Below are 17,201 nucleotides of genomic sequence, written 5' to 3'. Positions count from 1 at the left end.
CTTGAATTTGAAAAAAAGTAATAATCAATAAAAATCCTATGAAATGTGACCAGTGAACGTCAGACATTGCTTTCCAACCAGGCTCCAACAGAATTATTGAAAAAAAAAATAACTCATGAAACAGGCCTGGACAAAAATAATGGTACCCCATAACTTAATATTTTCTTGCACAACCTTTTGAGGCAATCACTGCAATCAAACGATTCCTGTAAGTGTCAATGAGACTTTTGGACCTCCCAGTGGGTATTTTGGCCCACTCCCCATGAGCAAACTGCTCCAGTTGTCTCAGGTTTGAAGGGTGTCTTTTCCAGACGAAGATGCTCAATAGGATTAAGGTCTCGTCCATCATTTTCTTTCTAATCTCCTGAGTCAATTTTTTCTTTGCTTCCTCTGGTCCATGTTGAGTGTGGTACACACCATGTGACCAAACAGCACAGCACAGCGACCGACTGTAGTCCTATCTATAGGCCCACTGACTTGATTGCAAGGTTGTAGACACACTTTGAATGAACATGTCCCTTTGGTCACATTATTTTCAGTCTTTTCTAGGGGTACCATCTTTTTGTCCAGGCCTGTTTCATGAGTTTATTTTTGTTCAATAATTCTGTTGGAGCATGCTTGAAAAGCAATGTCTGACGTTCATCGGTTGTATTTCATAGAATTTCTATTTATTGTTACTTTTTTCAGATTCAAGTTATTTCTGTGACCATTGTGAGTTTTTCTTGGGTACCAACAACTGTGTGTATTTATATACTGTATTTCTTTATGAAGAATTAGAAAGTGCCAAACTTTCAGTGGCAACAATATTAGACTACGGCCACACAGAGTTTCCTCTGAAACAAAAGCCGGCTATATAAATATTTTATCAACTTGTGTTGGATTCTGTGTTCAACCTGAGTCCGAGGGACAGGGTTTCTCTGCTAGGCGGATTAGCCAGAGTCTGCCTTTAATTTCACGTGTGAGCAGACCTAGCGGAGCCTGATTTAGGGAGGTAACTGCAGAAGATGGGAGGTTAGAGAGCAGAATGTGGGAGATATAACGCCACTCTTCGCCTTCCCTCCCTCGGGATGCAGCGTGACTTCCACAAAGATTTTCCTCATGACCAAGAGCCGGGGTCTATTCGTGCGGATACATTTACAAGCCAATGTGTGTCTCTGAGGCCATACACAGGCATGAGCCATTAACCCCCGAGAGCCTACTGCACCTGGCTCCTTTTTTTTTTTTTACAGCCCTGCCAACCCCAAGCTATCAGTGATATGTGCCACACTTAGTGTATACGTGTGTCGGGAAAGCAAAGCCGGTGTGGCATACTAAGGCGGTGTACGATGCTATCTGGTCTGCACGCTAAGCCTCCGCCTGCCCTACATTAGCGCACCTAAACCCTGCCGCCTGTCAATCACAGAGAGGAAAAAAGCCTGTTGCCGAAGGAGAGAGCATTAGAATCCCATAATATCCTCTGCTCTGATCTTGCATCAGGTGAAAGACAGGGAGCGAAAATTAAACAAAAGATGGATGAGGGGACTGAAAGTTGATGGAAAAAGAAACTAACATTAAAACAGCAGAGGAAACCCTTTAAAAGGGAGAGAGAGTCCTGCTCCGACTCAAGTCCTTTGGGCATGGGCACCTATCGCTCTACTGCCCACAGTACAAATGGCTGCTGTATTGTTGCCCTTATTTGCAGTCCTAAGAAGCGGTCAAGCACAGGAGGTTTACAGCTAAACCTTGAAAGCTAGAGAAAGCTTGCAGGTCAGACAGGCAGTATAAATATGATATAGAATGAGAATCTACCTTTCTTCAAGTCAATTTTGATCCTCTTGCCGCCTTTCTTGTTTGGAAGGTCGGCCGGGTCAGGCACAGCACTGCTCTTGTTGGTGGGAGGGCTCTGCCTGCGGATCCTGGGTGGCGAGGAAGAGCTTGCCATCCTCACTGGAGGTGTGGGAGAGGCCCTCTCCGAGGATGCATTTCTCGACTGGCCGTCGGTTGACGGTGGGTTTGCGGCGACGGGCGGTGGGTTCAGCAGAGGCGGTTCAGGTGTCTTGGCCCCTGCGTCTTGCCATCCAACCACTGGATTTGGTTTGGAATCTTGTTTGGCCACAGGCTGGAGGTCAATTTTTGCACGGGTTACCATTGGACTCTTTGCTTTTGGGTCTTTGCCGTCGGCGGTGAAGAGTTGGCCGATTAGACCCTTCTCGTAGCGAGGCTTGTTCGCAACAGGAACGACCTCCAGGTGCATGGATGGGGAGGACAGGGCCTGACGGAACACTTCCTGTGAACTTTAAAAGGAAAACAAATAGGATAACTTGGGTAAAGAGCAATATTTTCTTTTTCTTTTGGTTTCAGATGAGTATGAAACTACAAGAACGTGGAAGGGAAGATCAATTTAGTGCAGGAGTCAGCAACCTTTAGCGTCAAAAAAGCCATTTGGGACCTTTTCCACCAAATTAACGCACTTGGAGCCACAAAGGTTTTGGAATTTGGCACACAGGGCTTTATGTTTTCCGTGCATTCTAAAAGATATAAAAACAGATTTTTTTTTTTAAAAAAAAAGGCCTATTCCGCCTAGAAAGCTCGCTATTAAAACACCTCCAACAAGGTTTTATGGTTTTATACCCATGCTGTTACCATGTAGCAACAGGCACATTCATGACCACATGGAATGCTTACAGTACATTCCCAGGAACTTCCTTCCTGGGCGCATTGTTTTCACAGAGCAACATAGAAACAAACGCCTACACAACACGAGCCAGTCAGTGGGTCAAAAAAAGTTCCTTTAAGTGTCTTGTCACGTTCCTTTTCTGTCTTCGTGGCGGTATGATGAGCCACCGCTGTTGCCACTCGGGAATTCGTCTTGTTTCTTCAGCCTTTTCTTAAGCCTTCTTAAGTCCCACCAATTTCAGATCAACATTTGCAATAAAAGTGTTGTAACACATCAATTACTTTCAGTTCAAGTAGCACTCTCCATGTCGCTTTAGGTGCCATGGTTCATTAGCGACATACGACGCTAACAAGCAAAATAGCTAACCAGCTGTGCGGTTTCTCAACGACTTGCCTCACCAGCAAACACTGCCATTAAAACTTTGGCAGAAAATTGCACGACACACGCTTAATTCCGCCACAGAACATTCGGTTGCGGGTTGCAGACCCCTGCTTTAGCGGAACACTCCGAGCTTGCAAAGCAGGAAAAGTCATTTCAGCATAAAAAGACGAGGAGGGTGAATGAGACTTGAGCTGTGCTTCAATTTGGTGACCCTTCGGGTTGGACTGGGACATTGCGCTTTCTGTAAAAAGTCATGTTTGGCTGCAATTTTAATAGACTTCTATCAGCACACAGTCACACAGCACAACATTGGGCGCAATAAAAGAGACCTTTTTCATCTGCACCACAGAAATGGAACAGCAGAAGAAAGAACGGGGATGGGAGATTGCAGGAGAGTGTGTTGGAGACACACTACTTATGAAACACGGCAGACGGAAAATGAGGAGGATTATTTTTGGCAAACTGACGACAGGTAAAGTATTAGGCGACTGCGATGGCGGCCAGGCTTTTCTGGTTCCACTTCTTAATTAAATCCTTGACACTAAATCCTGGAGTTGTTTTCCAATGGTCAGTTCCATTTTTCCATGAAATCCTAATTTTACCAATTTGCAAGGACAGCGAAAAAGGACTTTCGGCGGAACGAGCACAGGCTTTTTAGCTGAAGGCTGTCATTCAAGATGTCCGATACATAACTGGTATGAAAATGAGATAATGGACCGTATTCACGTCGAGTTTTCTGCCGGTAATGATATCGGCGTGCAAGTGGTGACATACTTCACACAGCAACAAACTTTCTAGCTCAGCATGTCTGCGGTGTGAAATCATTCCCATGTTTCACCTTCGGATTGTAAAGATGCAATTGGCAATGAAAGCGCTGGTTGTTCGAGGCTGGAGAGGGCTGTTCCGGCGACCAAGCCTTGACTGTTGGGACGAAGGCTCTGCCACCACTTTCGGACAAATTCGGCATACAATCTCATCCGTGTTGATGGGGTCACCTCTGTTACACTCTCCTGCTCGTGGCTCCACCTCCCCGCGCATAGACAAAGACACTGCACGACTGACAAGAGGGTTTCAAATGGTTCAAGCCTTTATTTCATACAGCAAACACGCACAGGGGCTGAAAACAGGCGCAAAGTGAACCCTCGTCCTGCCTGTTTGCAGGAGAGAGTAAAAGGAAAACAGACACGCGTGCATCTGGCAATATATCGAGGCCGGCAAAATAGTCAAGCTCAATGTCATTTACTGTGCGATTCTCATTCAATACCAGAGACGTATTAATACTTTTTTATAATCCCGAACGCACAATCCCAACAACGTTTTTATATGTCTTTATGTTTTTTTTTTGCATGAGAGGCACAAAGAGGTGCTGATGCAACTCTCCACTAATGCATTAACACCTCAGAGCACTCTTAAACCATAAAAAACATCCACAAGGTGGCAGAAGTGCATTTGATGAGAGCTTGGCAGGAATCATGTTAACGGACAAATCACACATGACAAAGAATGAAGTGAGAGAGCGTGGAGAAGTGTAGCGTGCAGGAGGTTACGCACGGTAGGGAAATTTTAACGCGTGCACACACGTAGTTCCGTCCATCTATTTTCTATGCCGCTTATCCTCACTAGGGCTGAGGGGGTATGCTGGAGCCTATCCCCGCTGACTTCAGGCAAGAGGCGGGGTACACCCTGGACTGGTAGTTCAGTTCCAAATGTGTACATTGTGAATAGTTCATGGTGTTATATTTGTACATAAATGGTTATTTTGATGTAAAACAACCACCTTTTTTGAGTATTTGTGTTGCTGGTATAGTCGTTTAGATGTTTGAGCTGTCACAAAAGCAAAAAATATTTGTGTCAAAGTGAAAGTTATGCTTGAAATGTATCTTTTCACAAAAAGCTGGTTTTCTCGCTTTTCTAGCCGGGAACTGATATTTTCCTGAAACTTACCTATGTTCTAAACAACAGAAAAAGGTGAAAACAGTTTTTTTTTTTTCTGATGAAAGATGGGAGTCTAATCCTTCTTTTGGTCACACTTTACAATAAAGGTACACAAAAGTACAGTAGCTACTGAGGAACTAATGAAGAACTAATGAGTAGAGTAGTTCCTAAGGAACTAAGGCACATCAACTTAGAGTAGTTAATGAGTAACTAATGAGTACTGGTAAGGGTTAGGTAGCTTCATTCCTCATAAACTACTGTAATTTTGTGTACCTTATTGTAAAATGTTACCCTTCTTTTGTTAGGTTCCATGTTTATAAAGCCATACAACACAATATTCTGTGTGCCTTCAAAGATCAGTCTAAATGGTCTAAAATGGCCGGCCCTGAAGGGCTGCGAAAATGAACATCAAAATGTCTGGGATTAATGAGTTAATTAATTTATTTATTATCGCGAGACTGTTTTTTTCTGAACAGGAAATCTCATCACGTTTTAATCTCCAGATATAATTCGTGATACGAGATACACACGTAGTCATCACACTGTTCTTTTTTTTGGCAAAGACCCTGTGACCCACTGACGTCGGCTCCGCAACCCACCCTTGGCCCACCATTTGAGAATCACACACCTACTCTCACTGTACTTCTATGTGCTTTTACATTCTACGTCCACTGTGTCCACGCCCCGATGTACTCACTCAGCGAAGGTTTTATCTTGCAGCGCTGTGCCGTTAATGTGGACGATGCACTCGTTCTCTTGAAAGATGTTCTCCCTCTTGGTGCGACTGTTATCATCAATGTTTTTAATGAGGAGGCCCAGCATCCTGTGCAACACACACACACACACACACACACACACACACACACACACACACACACACACACAAAGCAGAGAAAAGTGTCAACTCATGGAGGTAAACAAACGCATCGTTCGATGCCACCCCTTCATTCTCTCTTGACTCTCCAGTCAACATTGCCATCTGCCTTTCTCTTACGTTATCTGATGGATTTCACGTGGCAGGAAGAATGTATGGCTGTATTTGAAAGCATAAGTGTGTGTGTGTGTGTGTGCGTGCACGTTTACCCTCACCGTCCACTGAGAGATGAGCAGTAGGGAATAACTTGGATACCCAGGGGTCCACGGTCCCCCAGCAAGTTGACGGTCCTTGTGAGGGTGCTGCCAACAAAATGCACACCTCCAATCAAATACAACGAGTAGTATGTTTGAAATAACACAAATGCAGCACAACACAGATGTGCACACACAGTCAAACTGCTAATGTAACTGCATATTTTTCCAGGCAACACAGATAACAAAACAAATTGGTTTACAGGTAGCCCTGCTGAACACTTGGGATAATCTCTGTATAAACTAGACAATACGGTGTGTGTGTGTGTGTGTGTGTGTGTGTGTGTGTGTGCATGCACAAAAAAACTGGGATGCGGGTGGCTACTTCACCCTTTATCACGCTGCTTCTTAAACACCCAAAGCCGCTGGACAAAAGAGGAGAGGTAAAAGAGTGAGGAAGGACAAGATAAAACAGGAATGAGCTCCTCTAATAAGCTTGTGTGTGCTAGATCTGAAATGTGGCTCCTGAGAGCACATAAACAAGGACGATACGGCTCAAGATACGGAAGACGAAGGCTTCTCTTCATAGTAGAGAGGGTACAGACGTGATAGAAAATGATCACGTCTGTCTGTGTGCTCGATACAGACCAAATCTTGCGTAAGCAGCGTGGCATGGCTGTGCAGGCAAAGTCGAGGAATTGGACTCAGTGCCAGGCCATGTTTGCTAGCTTATGCACACACTATAGCAAAGCAGTGATGTTTCAGGACGTGGTAGATAAGCCTGAGGACTAGTTTGGATCATTATAACACGCTCTGCAACTGTCACCACTCTCTCGTGAGTACATCTCACAGTGAACATTTGTTACCAAACTGTGTCTAAATGGTGAATATTGTGAGTGAGCACTATTGTCACCAAGCACTGCCTTAATCCTCTTGGACATGGAATTCACCAGAGCTACACGGATTTGTTGCTGGAATCCTCTTCCACTCCTCCGTGATGACATCACAGAGCCGGTAGATGTTAGACACCTTGTGCTCTTCAACCTTCCGCTAGAGGATGCTCTATTTGATTCAGGTCTGGAGACATACAGTCGTCCCCTCGTTTATCGTGGTTAATTGGTTCCAGGACCGACCATAATAAGTCAAATATTTTGATAGTTAGAGCCTACAAAACTTGTTTAAGACCATCAGACTGCTCACTGATCTGGGAATTCGAGGCCAAGTCCAACGCCAAAACATGAAACCCCACTCAGGAGCAGCAGAGGACGCTTGACGGTGGCTATACATCTCCGCTGCCCAAGACACCTCCATCGGTACTTTGTTTCCCAGTTGAGAAAACTGTCCGTGTCGGTCATCGGTGTTCATGCGCTCACCGTATTCCCACATTTCCTTCATTTATGTTAGCGTATGCTGCCTCACAAAGCTAACTGCTAACCCTCTGTATCCACTAACTAGCAGCCCCGCCTCCACAAAGAGGCTGAATGACATGAGGGCTCACTCTCTCCGTTCATTCCACTGTAGAACCAATGCTCACAGACAGATGCAGAGTGAACCCTCTTGTCATCCAGCCTGTGTGGTAAAGAGAGAGAAGAGAGAGGAAAACAAACACGCATGCACATGTCAATTTATCGAGGCGGGCAAAATGATCGACTTCATATTTATTTATCATTCGATGAATCGATTTCGCGATTATCATGACAGGCCTCCGGTATCTATAGTGCCATACAAGCTGTACACTGTCTACTCTTAGTATTGTCCCTTGAGAATACAGTATATACTGTAATACAAATGGTTGCACACATGTAAGGGGTGTACTCACTTGTGTGAAACACTGCATTGTCCACAAGCAAACACACATCAACCTGGCATCACATGTACCTCAACACAGTTGTACAGTACCTGGATTACACTGCCCACAAATAGCGTTCACCAAAACCATCTATTATTTATGCGTATTAGTCTGCATATTAGTAACGGTCGGACACCCGGAGGGGTCTTTGACCGGCTCGTCCACACCCAAACACTGCTGCGGCCTGATTGGTTGGACATTTGAAATGCTCGACCGATGCTGCACCCATATCTTGACGTGCCTACGTATAAGAGCAAGGTAAAAAAAAAAACAAAAAAAAAACAAAGCCTCAATTTGGAAGACAAATGATAAAAACTTGACATACAATCATTTCATTTACCACTTTACCGTCATGGTACATTATGTTGCTCCTCTTTATGGCAAATGAGACACACACACACACACGGTGGTAAACAATCAGGGCAGGAAGGGAGAGACTTTCACAACTTGGTTATGGATGATGCATAAGCACACAGGGAAGAGGTACCAACACACACACACACACACACACACACACACACGTTATTCATATTCATAAATGAAAATAACAGCAGCACTAACAAGCTCATCAGAAGAAGACGAAGCTTGTTAGTGCCACATGCTAATATGCAGAATAGCTCCTCTCACCCATTTCAGCATCCCACTGACACAAACACAAACAAACACAGTCATCCACCGAGGCGTGGGGGAGGTGAGGGACGGTGGGACGGAAGAAAAGAGCAACGAGGAGCGAGACAGATGGAGCTCCCACTCTTGGTCGACTTCCCCTACATCAATGGAGACCGAGAGCCGAACAAACTTGTGAGCTGATCTCGCCGTAGCACAGCTTCTTCCACTGCCGGCCATCTGTGACCGTGGCAAACTATCTGAGCGAGCTGGGCTTCCATTGTATCACAGCGCTGTCAGGACATCGCTGCACTGTAAAATGGCGAAAAATCACCATCTGCTCCCCGAGCCAAGTCGTGTCCAGGCACGCCTGTGACTCTCCACCGTGACTCAGAAGTATTCCAATCAGAAGATCAACTGCCGTTAAATAATCCTAATAATAAGAAAAGGTTTGTGACAGAAAAGACTGATATTATCGGCCGATATTGGCATAAAAGTGAGATGTCGGTTCATGTTTTCTGCCGATAATGATATTGGCTTGCTAGTGATGGCGTCGTGCTCCAAACAGCAACAACCTTGTTGCTCTGTATGTCCGCGGTCTGGAATTATTTCCAGATTACACCTCCAGATTGTAAATGTGCAATTTGCACGTTTTGACACCTTAGGAGGAATACCTCGAAGTCGCATTCTGCTAAGCTACCTGCAGCAAAATGCAAAGTTGTGACAAAACTTTTAAAAAAGATATGTCTCTCTTTCTGTAACTTGCATTGCATGTTGATGTACAGTCGTCACTCGCCACTTTGCAGCTGGAATTTCGCAACTTCACTCTCACGGTTTTTAAAAAATACATTCATAAATCATGCCGTTTGGGGTTGAATATGGCCTACAAACAACATGTATGTTAAAACAAATGTCATGTATTTTTTGCCTAAATTAAGCATTTTCCAGCATAAAAATGGCTACATGAGCTAAAATATAAGGCATTAGGAAGATGCATTCAGTGATGAAGTAGTATTCTACATGGGTAATGTTACTGTAATGTTCGGTGAGACACACCATCACCAGGTTTTCATTGTTGCAGGTTTGAATGATCTCACAACAGGCACAATAATCCCCAATAAAGATCCCTACTAAAAACATGGACTACTGCTGCCCACGCTAAGCTACTATAGCGGTGTCATTTCATGTCTAGAGGGCTCTAATAATGTTAAAGCCGATGTTGAGAAGGTTGTAAACAGGTTTTCTATGTACTAACTACGAAAATATTCCATTTATTAATAAGCGTTGTATAATATCGGTACATCAGATATCGGTAAGAAAGCCAATACTGAGCCTCTGTTGGCATCTCATCACAAATGTGAGTACCCAGAAACCAAAGGCCTCATTTTGATGGCGGGAGGTGTCTGCATGCCAAAGCACAAAATCTTGAGTATAATTAAAAATCAAAATGAGGTGGAAAAACCTTAATTAAAGCTAATAATGTCAGCTATTAAGAGTGTTTTGATGACTCAATAGAATCAAATATTTACACCACCGGCACACACGCTTACCTAAATGTGATATTGCTCATCTTGGTGGGCTGTTCTGGACCCCCCTTCAGCACATGGTTTGATTCCTGTAAAAGATAACAGCACAAAGTCAACAACCACATAAACGTACTACCTAGTGCTCCCAGGAAGTAATAGATACAAAGCGGCCTGTGCTGAATTACTGCAGTTACTGCATAAATCACCTTTGCAAAGGGAGGACCGCCGGATGCTGAGCTCTCCCCGGCGCCGCTGTCCTTCGCTCGCAACCTTTGTGTTTACTTCTTTCTCGTTGTCCCACCCCCACGCTCCATCACTGCCCCATGTTAGAGGAGGATCTATTTTTAAGTCTGCAAAGTCAACTACCCTTGAGCGAATGGACGAGGAGCTAGGGATGTGCAAGTAAAGTGATAAAGTAACGGCAGCATCTATCTGTTGCAAGACCCTCAAACGCACGCTGGAAAAATGCCCTAAATCGTTGAAGACAAGAGGGGTGCAATTAGGTCCTTCTGCCTTGTCACTTTCATTGTGTCACCCGCACTAATGGCTAAAAAAGCACCCGCCCACTAGCCCCCGCCGACAGAAACACACATACCCAACTCCCCAAAGGACTGTCTGTCACACATACAGTATGCCAACAAACATTACCAGCCTGTAACAACAAAGAAATAAAAGAAAAAGGTGTATTTATCCGTTTGTACGCATGTGTCGCCTGCACAAGGTGACCCACTTATGCAGCCAGTATGAGATTATCTAACAATAGAGTGTACATTAGGGTGGGGGGGGTGGTTTGCAAGAGGATGAGCCAGAGGCGCCGTTGTTGCCGAGCATCTTCGCGCGACATTATGCAAGAGCCACCTACGACACAGCCTCCAGCAACACAGTGCTGGCAGGTGAACACTAAAACATATTTGAAATGCTTTCCAAGTCCAGCGTTACACAAGTGATGTTAGATACAGGCTCCACATGCACCAGCACCAACAAACACACTCGTTAATGCTTCAGCATGAAAGGATCAAGCCAGAGGGACCAGTGTGAATCTAATCCTCTGATTGAGAGCACTTCTGCTTATCGAGACATAAAAACAACATCTTTCTGATGCTTGGTCAGCTTGCACTCACTATCTCTACCAAGCATTCATAGTCCTGCTTTGTCGGAACACTTAAAAGTGTCCCTGACATGATTCATCACCCTTGCTAAAATACAGTAGGTTATATATTGTTTGGAATTATGTTCTACAGAGTTTGATTTTTGAAAGAGAACGGTAAATTTGCAAAAATGACATTTATAGTCCATTACGTGCTAGCTCTGGCAGTTCAGGCTCATTCTGGAAGTGACGTCACAGGGGTGACACTTCTCAGCAAAAGCAAACAAACCCTTCTCTTATTTTTCATCAAAATAGTAGTCATGCCAAAATGTAGTGTGGCTGCTGGACGTTCACCAGTATCCGAATGACATTGTATCTTTGTTTTCTTTTCCAAAAGAGGAATGTTTAAAACAAAAATGGTCAAAGCAAGTACAGAGAATGAGAGACAGATGGAAACCCACCTTGAGTTTTTTTTTTTTTTGTAGTGTTCATTTCACTGATGACTGCTTTGAAGGAACACCTTTACAAGAAGCATTTGTCTTGAATGTACAGTATAAACATATTTTGAAAACAAATGATATTCCACTGACGGAATAGCACTGCCCGGTACACAGGAGAAAAACAAGACAAGAATGACCACTATGCCAAAGTTGCCACAGAACAGAGTAAGTCATGTCTTGTTTACATATTGTATTCTCAACACTATTCCACCATATCGGCAAGGCTGCAAAGCATTATACATGTTATATAAACATCTTTTCACAGCGATAGGTTGATGGTGGGACGCTGGGGTGGCTGCTGCATGAAACATAACATAAAACAGGCTATAACGGCCCCATTTGCACTCACTAGGAAGCTGATTTAAAACAATAAATGAAGGATAAGCAACCCCAGAGTAATTTACACTTTCCATTCTGTTTTGAAGGCGACCTATCTTCATCTCCATGTCTTAAGGCTTAAGTCCATGTTCTGCAAGTTCTCTATTTCATCTCTAAATGTTTCTTCCTTCTTTTCTCCAGGAAAACTATTGACACATCACTCAAATCGTCGCTATAATCACTGTAAACATCGTCTGTCTTGTACACCACCATGTTTGCTTACCTGAGTGATAGCATGAGTGATGGCGTCACTCGTAATGGGTGGCGCCATGAACTATAAATGTCATTTTTGCAAATCTACCGTTCGCTTTCACAAATCGAACAAAGTCGAACATAATTACAAACAATGTAAAACGTACTGTATTTAAGCAAAGTTGATGAATCATGTCAGGGACCCTTTAAATCTGTTCAAAGTGAACTGGCAACCTCTTTTGAATACCTAACAGCTGTTGGCCCCGTTTTTGTGTTGCAAATTGCAATCAGTGTTTAGGGGTTGCTTGCCTGGGGTGTGTATGTGTGTGTGTGTGTTTCACAGCAGCGTGCAGACTTACAAAACGAGGTGTAAGTGTGTGTGTGTGTGTCAGCAGGATGAGTAATGAGGTGTGTGTTTTTTTTGTACAGTAGCTGTCTGTTACACATCAGGCATCTGGGAAAGTGCGTGTGTGTGTGTGTGCGTGTGCGTGTAGGAGGAAGTGCAGTTGTGCACCAGATCACCATCGTCATATCCATCACATCAACTCTCTGCCACGTTGTGTTCCCCCAAGAGTCACATCCTCCAGAAACAAGCATGCACACACAAGCACAACATCCAGATGTTCTCACCCCCCCCCCCCCACACACACACACAGGGGATAATAGCTACTGTAGTTAGCAAAGGTGTCAGTTTTTCGACATCACGGGGAACATTCGCGCCAGATAAAGTGTAACATATCCGAGTCTGCCTCCCTGATGTGTGAACATACAGTGTATTGCATCACCACACCTCGAGGTGTTGAAAATGTTGGAGAATGGAAAGAGGCAAAAAGAAGAAGAAGAGGGTGCTAGTGAAGGTAAGGGGAGGGGGGGATCCACCAGCGACTGCAATCAGAAACACCATCATTAGCTTGCAACCTGGCCTGGAATTTGAATGAATGAAAGGGCCAGGTCCAGGTTTAGCTCTGCTTGTACTTTTATTAACTCCTCTGATAGTGAAAGAATAAAAGGTGGCGAGACTAAACGTGAAGCGGACCAAGCTCACCCTCCAAATTGACAGTTATATCAATTAAAGGGACAGGGTGTCGATTTACTGTATCACATCTACCTTAATTACACTTTATCTTCAGTCCAATACTTTGTGTGTGTCTGTGTGGGCGCGTGTGTGTGTGTGTGTGTGTGTGTGTGTGTGTGTGTGTGTGTGTGTACTCAAGAGTGGTGGAGGCATTTACTGACTCCAGAAGTCCTTGAAGCCCAGAATTCAATATGGCCTCTTCAAAGCCATCCATCCATCCATCCATCCATCCATCCATCCATTTTCCTCCGCTTATCTGGGTCCGGGTCACGGGGGGCAACAGTCTCAGTAGGGAAGCCCAAACTTCCCGGTCCCTGGCCACCTCCTCCAGCTCCACCGGGAGGACACCAAGGCGTTCCCAGGCCAGCTGTGAGACATCCCTCCAGCGTGTCCTAGGTCTGCCCCGGGGCCTTCTCCCGGCTCGGCACCTGAAACACCTCACCAGGGAGGTGTCCAGGAGGCATCCGGGCTAGATGCCCGAGCCAACTGGCTCCTCTCAATGTGAAGGAGCAGTGGCTCTACACCGAGCCCCTCCCGGATGACCGAGCTCCTCACCCTATCTCTTAGGGTGAGTCCAGCCGCCCTACGGAGGAAACTCATTTCAGCTGCTTGTTTCCGTGATCTCGTTCTTTGGGTCACAACCAAGAGCTCATGACGATAGGCTCAGCTCTCTCTTCACCACGACGGTCCAGTACAGCGATCGCATTAATGCAGAAGTTGCACCAATCCGCCAATCGACCTCACGTTCCAACCTTCCCACACTCGTGAACAAGCCCTCAAGATACTTGAACTCGTCCACCTGGGGCAGGACCTCATTCCCAACCCGGAGGAAGCAATCCACCCTTTTCTGACTGAGAACCATGGCCTCGGATTTGGAGGTGCTGAGTCTCATCCCAGAAGCTTCACACTCAGATGCAAACTGCCCCAGTAAACGCTGAAGGTCACAGCCCGATGAGGCCATCAGGACCACATCGTCTGCAAATAGCAGAGATGAGATCCTAAGGCCAGCAAACTGGACTCCCTCAACGCCTTGGCTGCGTCTAGAAATTCTGTCCATGAAAATTCTGAACAGAATTGGCAACAAAGGGCAGCCTTGGCGAAGGCCAACGTACACCGGAAACAGGCTGGACTTACTGCTGGCAATTCCAACCAGGCTCCTGCTCCGGTTGTACAAGGACTGAATGGCACGTAGTAGCGTGCCACCAATGCCGTACTCATGAAGCACGCCCCACAAGACACCGCAAGGGACACGGTTGAATGCCTTTTCCAAGTCCACAAAGCACATGTAGATCAGTTGGACAAACTCCCACGTACCCTCCAGTACCCTTGCAAGGGTGTAGAGCTGGTCCAGTGTTCCACGACTGGGACGAAAACCACATTGCACCTCCTGTAGCCGAGGTTTGACTAACGGTCGTACCCTTCTCTCCAGCACCCTGGAATAGACTTTCCCAGGGAGGCTGAGGAGGACTGCTTTTATAGGTGATCCCCCTATAGTTGGAACACACTCTGCGGTCACCTTTCTTGAAAAGGGGGACCACCACCCCGGTCTGCCATTCCGGAGGTACTGTTCCCGACATCCACGCAACGTTGAAGAGACGTGACACGCGAGACAGTCCCTCAACAAAGCACACATGCATAAGCACTAAGGATGTCCCGATCCGATCTTCATGATCGGGATCGGCTGCCGATCCGCTGTATTTTGAAGATTGAACATTATCTGCTTCCGCCACAAGACCGGGCTGATCCGGTGGCCGTATTATTTTCGGAACTCTGGGCAACACTCCAATATAGTAGGCACGGTAATGGGCCTCAAAGCTGGTTGCCACACAACTCCCGCCACCCGCAAGAAGAAGGAAAAGCAACACCACCATGCATACATGTCCGAGCTGTACCGTGGTGACGTTAGTTTCATGTTGGACGTCGGATATTCGGTTCCGGAGCTCCAGAGGTAGTTCACCCTCACTGTGTCCGGACTGCTGTGTCGTGGTGCGTGGAGCTCGCACGCAGCGGCGGAGCTACGTGGTGGCCAGTGGTGGCCGTGGCCACCCCACTGGCCATCTAGACATTTCAGGTATCAACTTATTGCCACCCCATGTGAGTAATGGTCTCATCTTGGCCACCACAATGAAAAGTTTCTCGCTCCGCCACCACTCACACAGGAACGGCTGCTCTAACCGCTGGTTCTTTATACTAGGGACCGTCAACAAATTACTATTGCACTGAAGAGAGTTTGCTCAAAAAAAAAAAAAAAAAAAGTCATATGTTCTAAATCACACCACAGATTGCTCTATAACCACGTCAAATGATTAGTGCTACCCAAAATAATTTTGCACGCCCATTTTCTCCAGTTTTATCTTTTATTGGATTAGGGACCTGACTCACAGAGGTTTGCTACAAATGCAAAACAATATAGTTGGTCATGCTGCATAATAAAAATGTAAATTCAGCAATACTTTGGTTGCATTATTTTTAATTTCATAACTATATTCAATTCCAAAAATTCGTGTTTGTAACAAAAGCTTATTATATATTTAAAAAAAAAAAAAAGTATTGGTACCGGATTGGCAAGACTATAATATAAACACACAGGAATGTACTTTATATAAATTATGATGTATTAATATTATTATTGCTGTTCATTATATATTATTGCACTACAAATTTGAGGTGATCTGTCCCATATTTATTTATTTGTTTATTTATTCTTATTCTATTTTCTTATTTTTCTTGTCTCTCATGTCTTTGGTTGTTTTATTTTGTGATTTAAGTGACTAAGTTTATTTTATATTAATAAATTATCTATCTATCTATCTATCGCTCAAGTGCAGTTATGTCAATTCTGCTTAGTCACTGCTGAGTGCAACAACACAAATCCATGTTGGTAGCCATTATTGCCTCCATTCTCCACACTTGCACGCAAGAAAGCAAGCAAACACACACACACACACACGCACGCACGCACACACACACACAAAATGGCATCTGTTTGAAAAAGAGGGCGTGCACTTCATTTCAAAGTGCAGCCCAGAGCACAGCACCAGCCCTTGGTTTCGTAGTCAGCGTGTTCAACAAGCGTATGTCACAATAAGATGGCAAATGTGATGTCTTTATACTTCGGTTATTTATTTCCTTTTAAAAAAAAAAAAAAAAAAAAAAAAATTTCCAAGTCATTTAAATCTGAGGACGTTTTCATTTGCTCTTTCGAAGCAAACTAAAAGCAAGCAAGGTTTCGCGGCACTCAGCTCACCGTTTTGGAGGCCTCGTTGCTTCGGTCGTTGTGTGCCGTGGTCGTCTCAATGAGCGGAGCCAATGCTGACTCACTGCTGCTCCTCACTAACAGGGGTGTGTCTGCAACAAACAAGGAAGACATAATGTGACACGTGTCCACCAGGGTCCCCACTGCCAAATCTGACAGAAACCCAAAACGTGCGTACGGACAAAAATATTCAGACCTAAAAAAAAAAGTGGCGTACGCACACATTCACGCAATTTGTGCAAATGTACGTACGCAACTTTACCCCACGTCACGCCCTCTCCACGCCTTCAATTCGCCATAAATGGTCAATGCAAAGTGGCTGCTGAGAAGCCGAAGACAAAGAAGTGGAAAACTTACTTGGAGAGCTGGAGGCCCATAAAAACATAATATTTGGCGGACACAGCAGTGGCATTACGAACAAGAGGAAGATGAGCAAGTGGCAACAAGTAGCGTCCGCTGTCAACAGCGTCGGTGGAACGGGGCGCACTTAAAAAAAAGTGGTCAGGTATCAGTGGCTCAGGAGGTGGAGCAGGTCGTCTAGAAATCGGAAGGTTGGCGGTTCGATACTCGCTCCCTCCACCCAGCCACTGTCACTGTGTCCCTGTCCCCTTCACCCACCAAGCATCCCATGGGGTGGTCAGAGTGGCTGTAGGCACGAACTGCCCCAGGGCAGCTGTGGCTACAGATGTAGA

At 45.0% G+C, this 17,201-nt stretch overlaps 1 protein-coding gene across 6 annotated transcripts in view; it reads right to left on the bottom strand.

The window, feature by feature from the left end:
- Positions 1-17,201, bottom strand: part of pard3ba (par-3 family cell polarity regulator beta a) — a 164,809-nt gene that overhangs the window by 107,724 nt on the left and 39,884 nt on the right. For 5 of the 6 annotated variants that reach the window (XM_054793478.1, XM_054793487.1, XM_054793496.1 and 2 more), the window contains 5 exons: positions 16,501-16,601; positions 10,046-10,110; positions 6,062-6,148; positions 5,670-5,795; positions 1,789-2,273 (listed from right to left, as the gene is read on the bottom strand). In XM_054793478.1, the coding sequence (XP_054649453.1) occupies positions 1,789-2,273; positions 5,670-5,795; positions 6,062-6,148; positions 10,046-10,110; positions 16,501-16,601 (864 nt within the window). Of the gene's footprint in view, positions 1-1,788; positions 2,274-5,669; positions 5,796-6,061; positions 6,149-10,045; positions 10,111-10,227; positions 10,581-16,500; positions 16,602-17,201 lie in introns of those variants that run through there. The other variant, XM_054793523.1, reaches the window with a different exon arrangement.

The sequence above is a fragment of the Dunckerocampus dactyliophorus genome, chromosome 1 (genome assembly GCF_027744805.1).
Source record: "Dunckerocampus dactyliophorus isolate RoL2022-P2 chromosome 1, RoL_Ddac_1.1, whole genome shotgun sequence".
NCBI classification, from domain to species: domain Eukaryota; kingdom Metazoa; phylum Chordata; class Actinopteri; order Syngnathiformes; family Syngnathidae; genus Dunckerocampus; species Dunckerocampus dactyliophorus.
The sequence above is the reverse complement of the archived record's forward strand: the minus strand, read 5'-3'. Positions and strand labels throughout refer to the sequence as shown.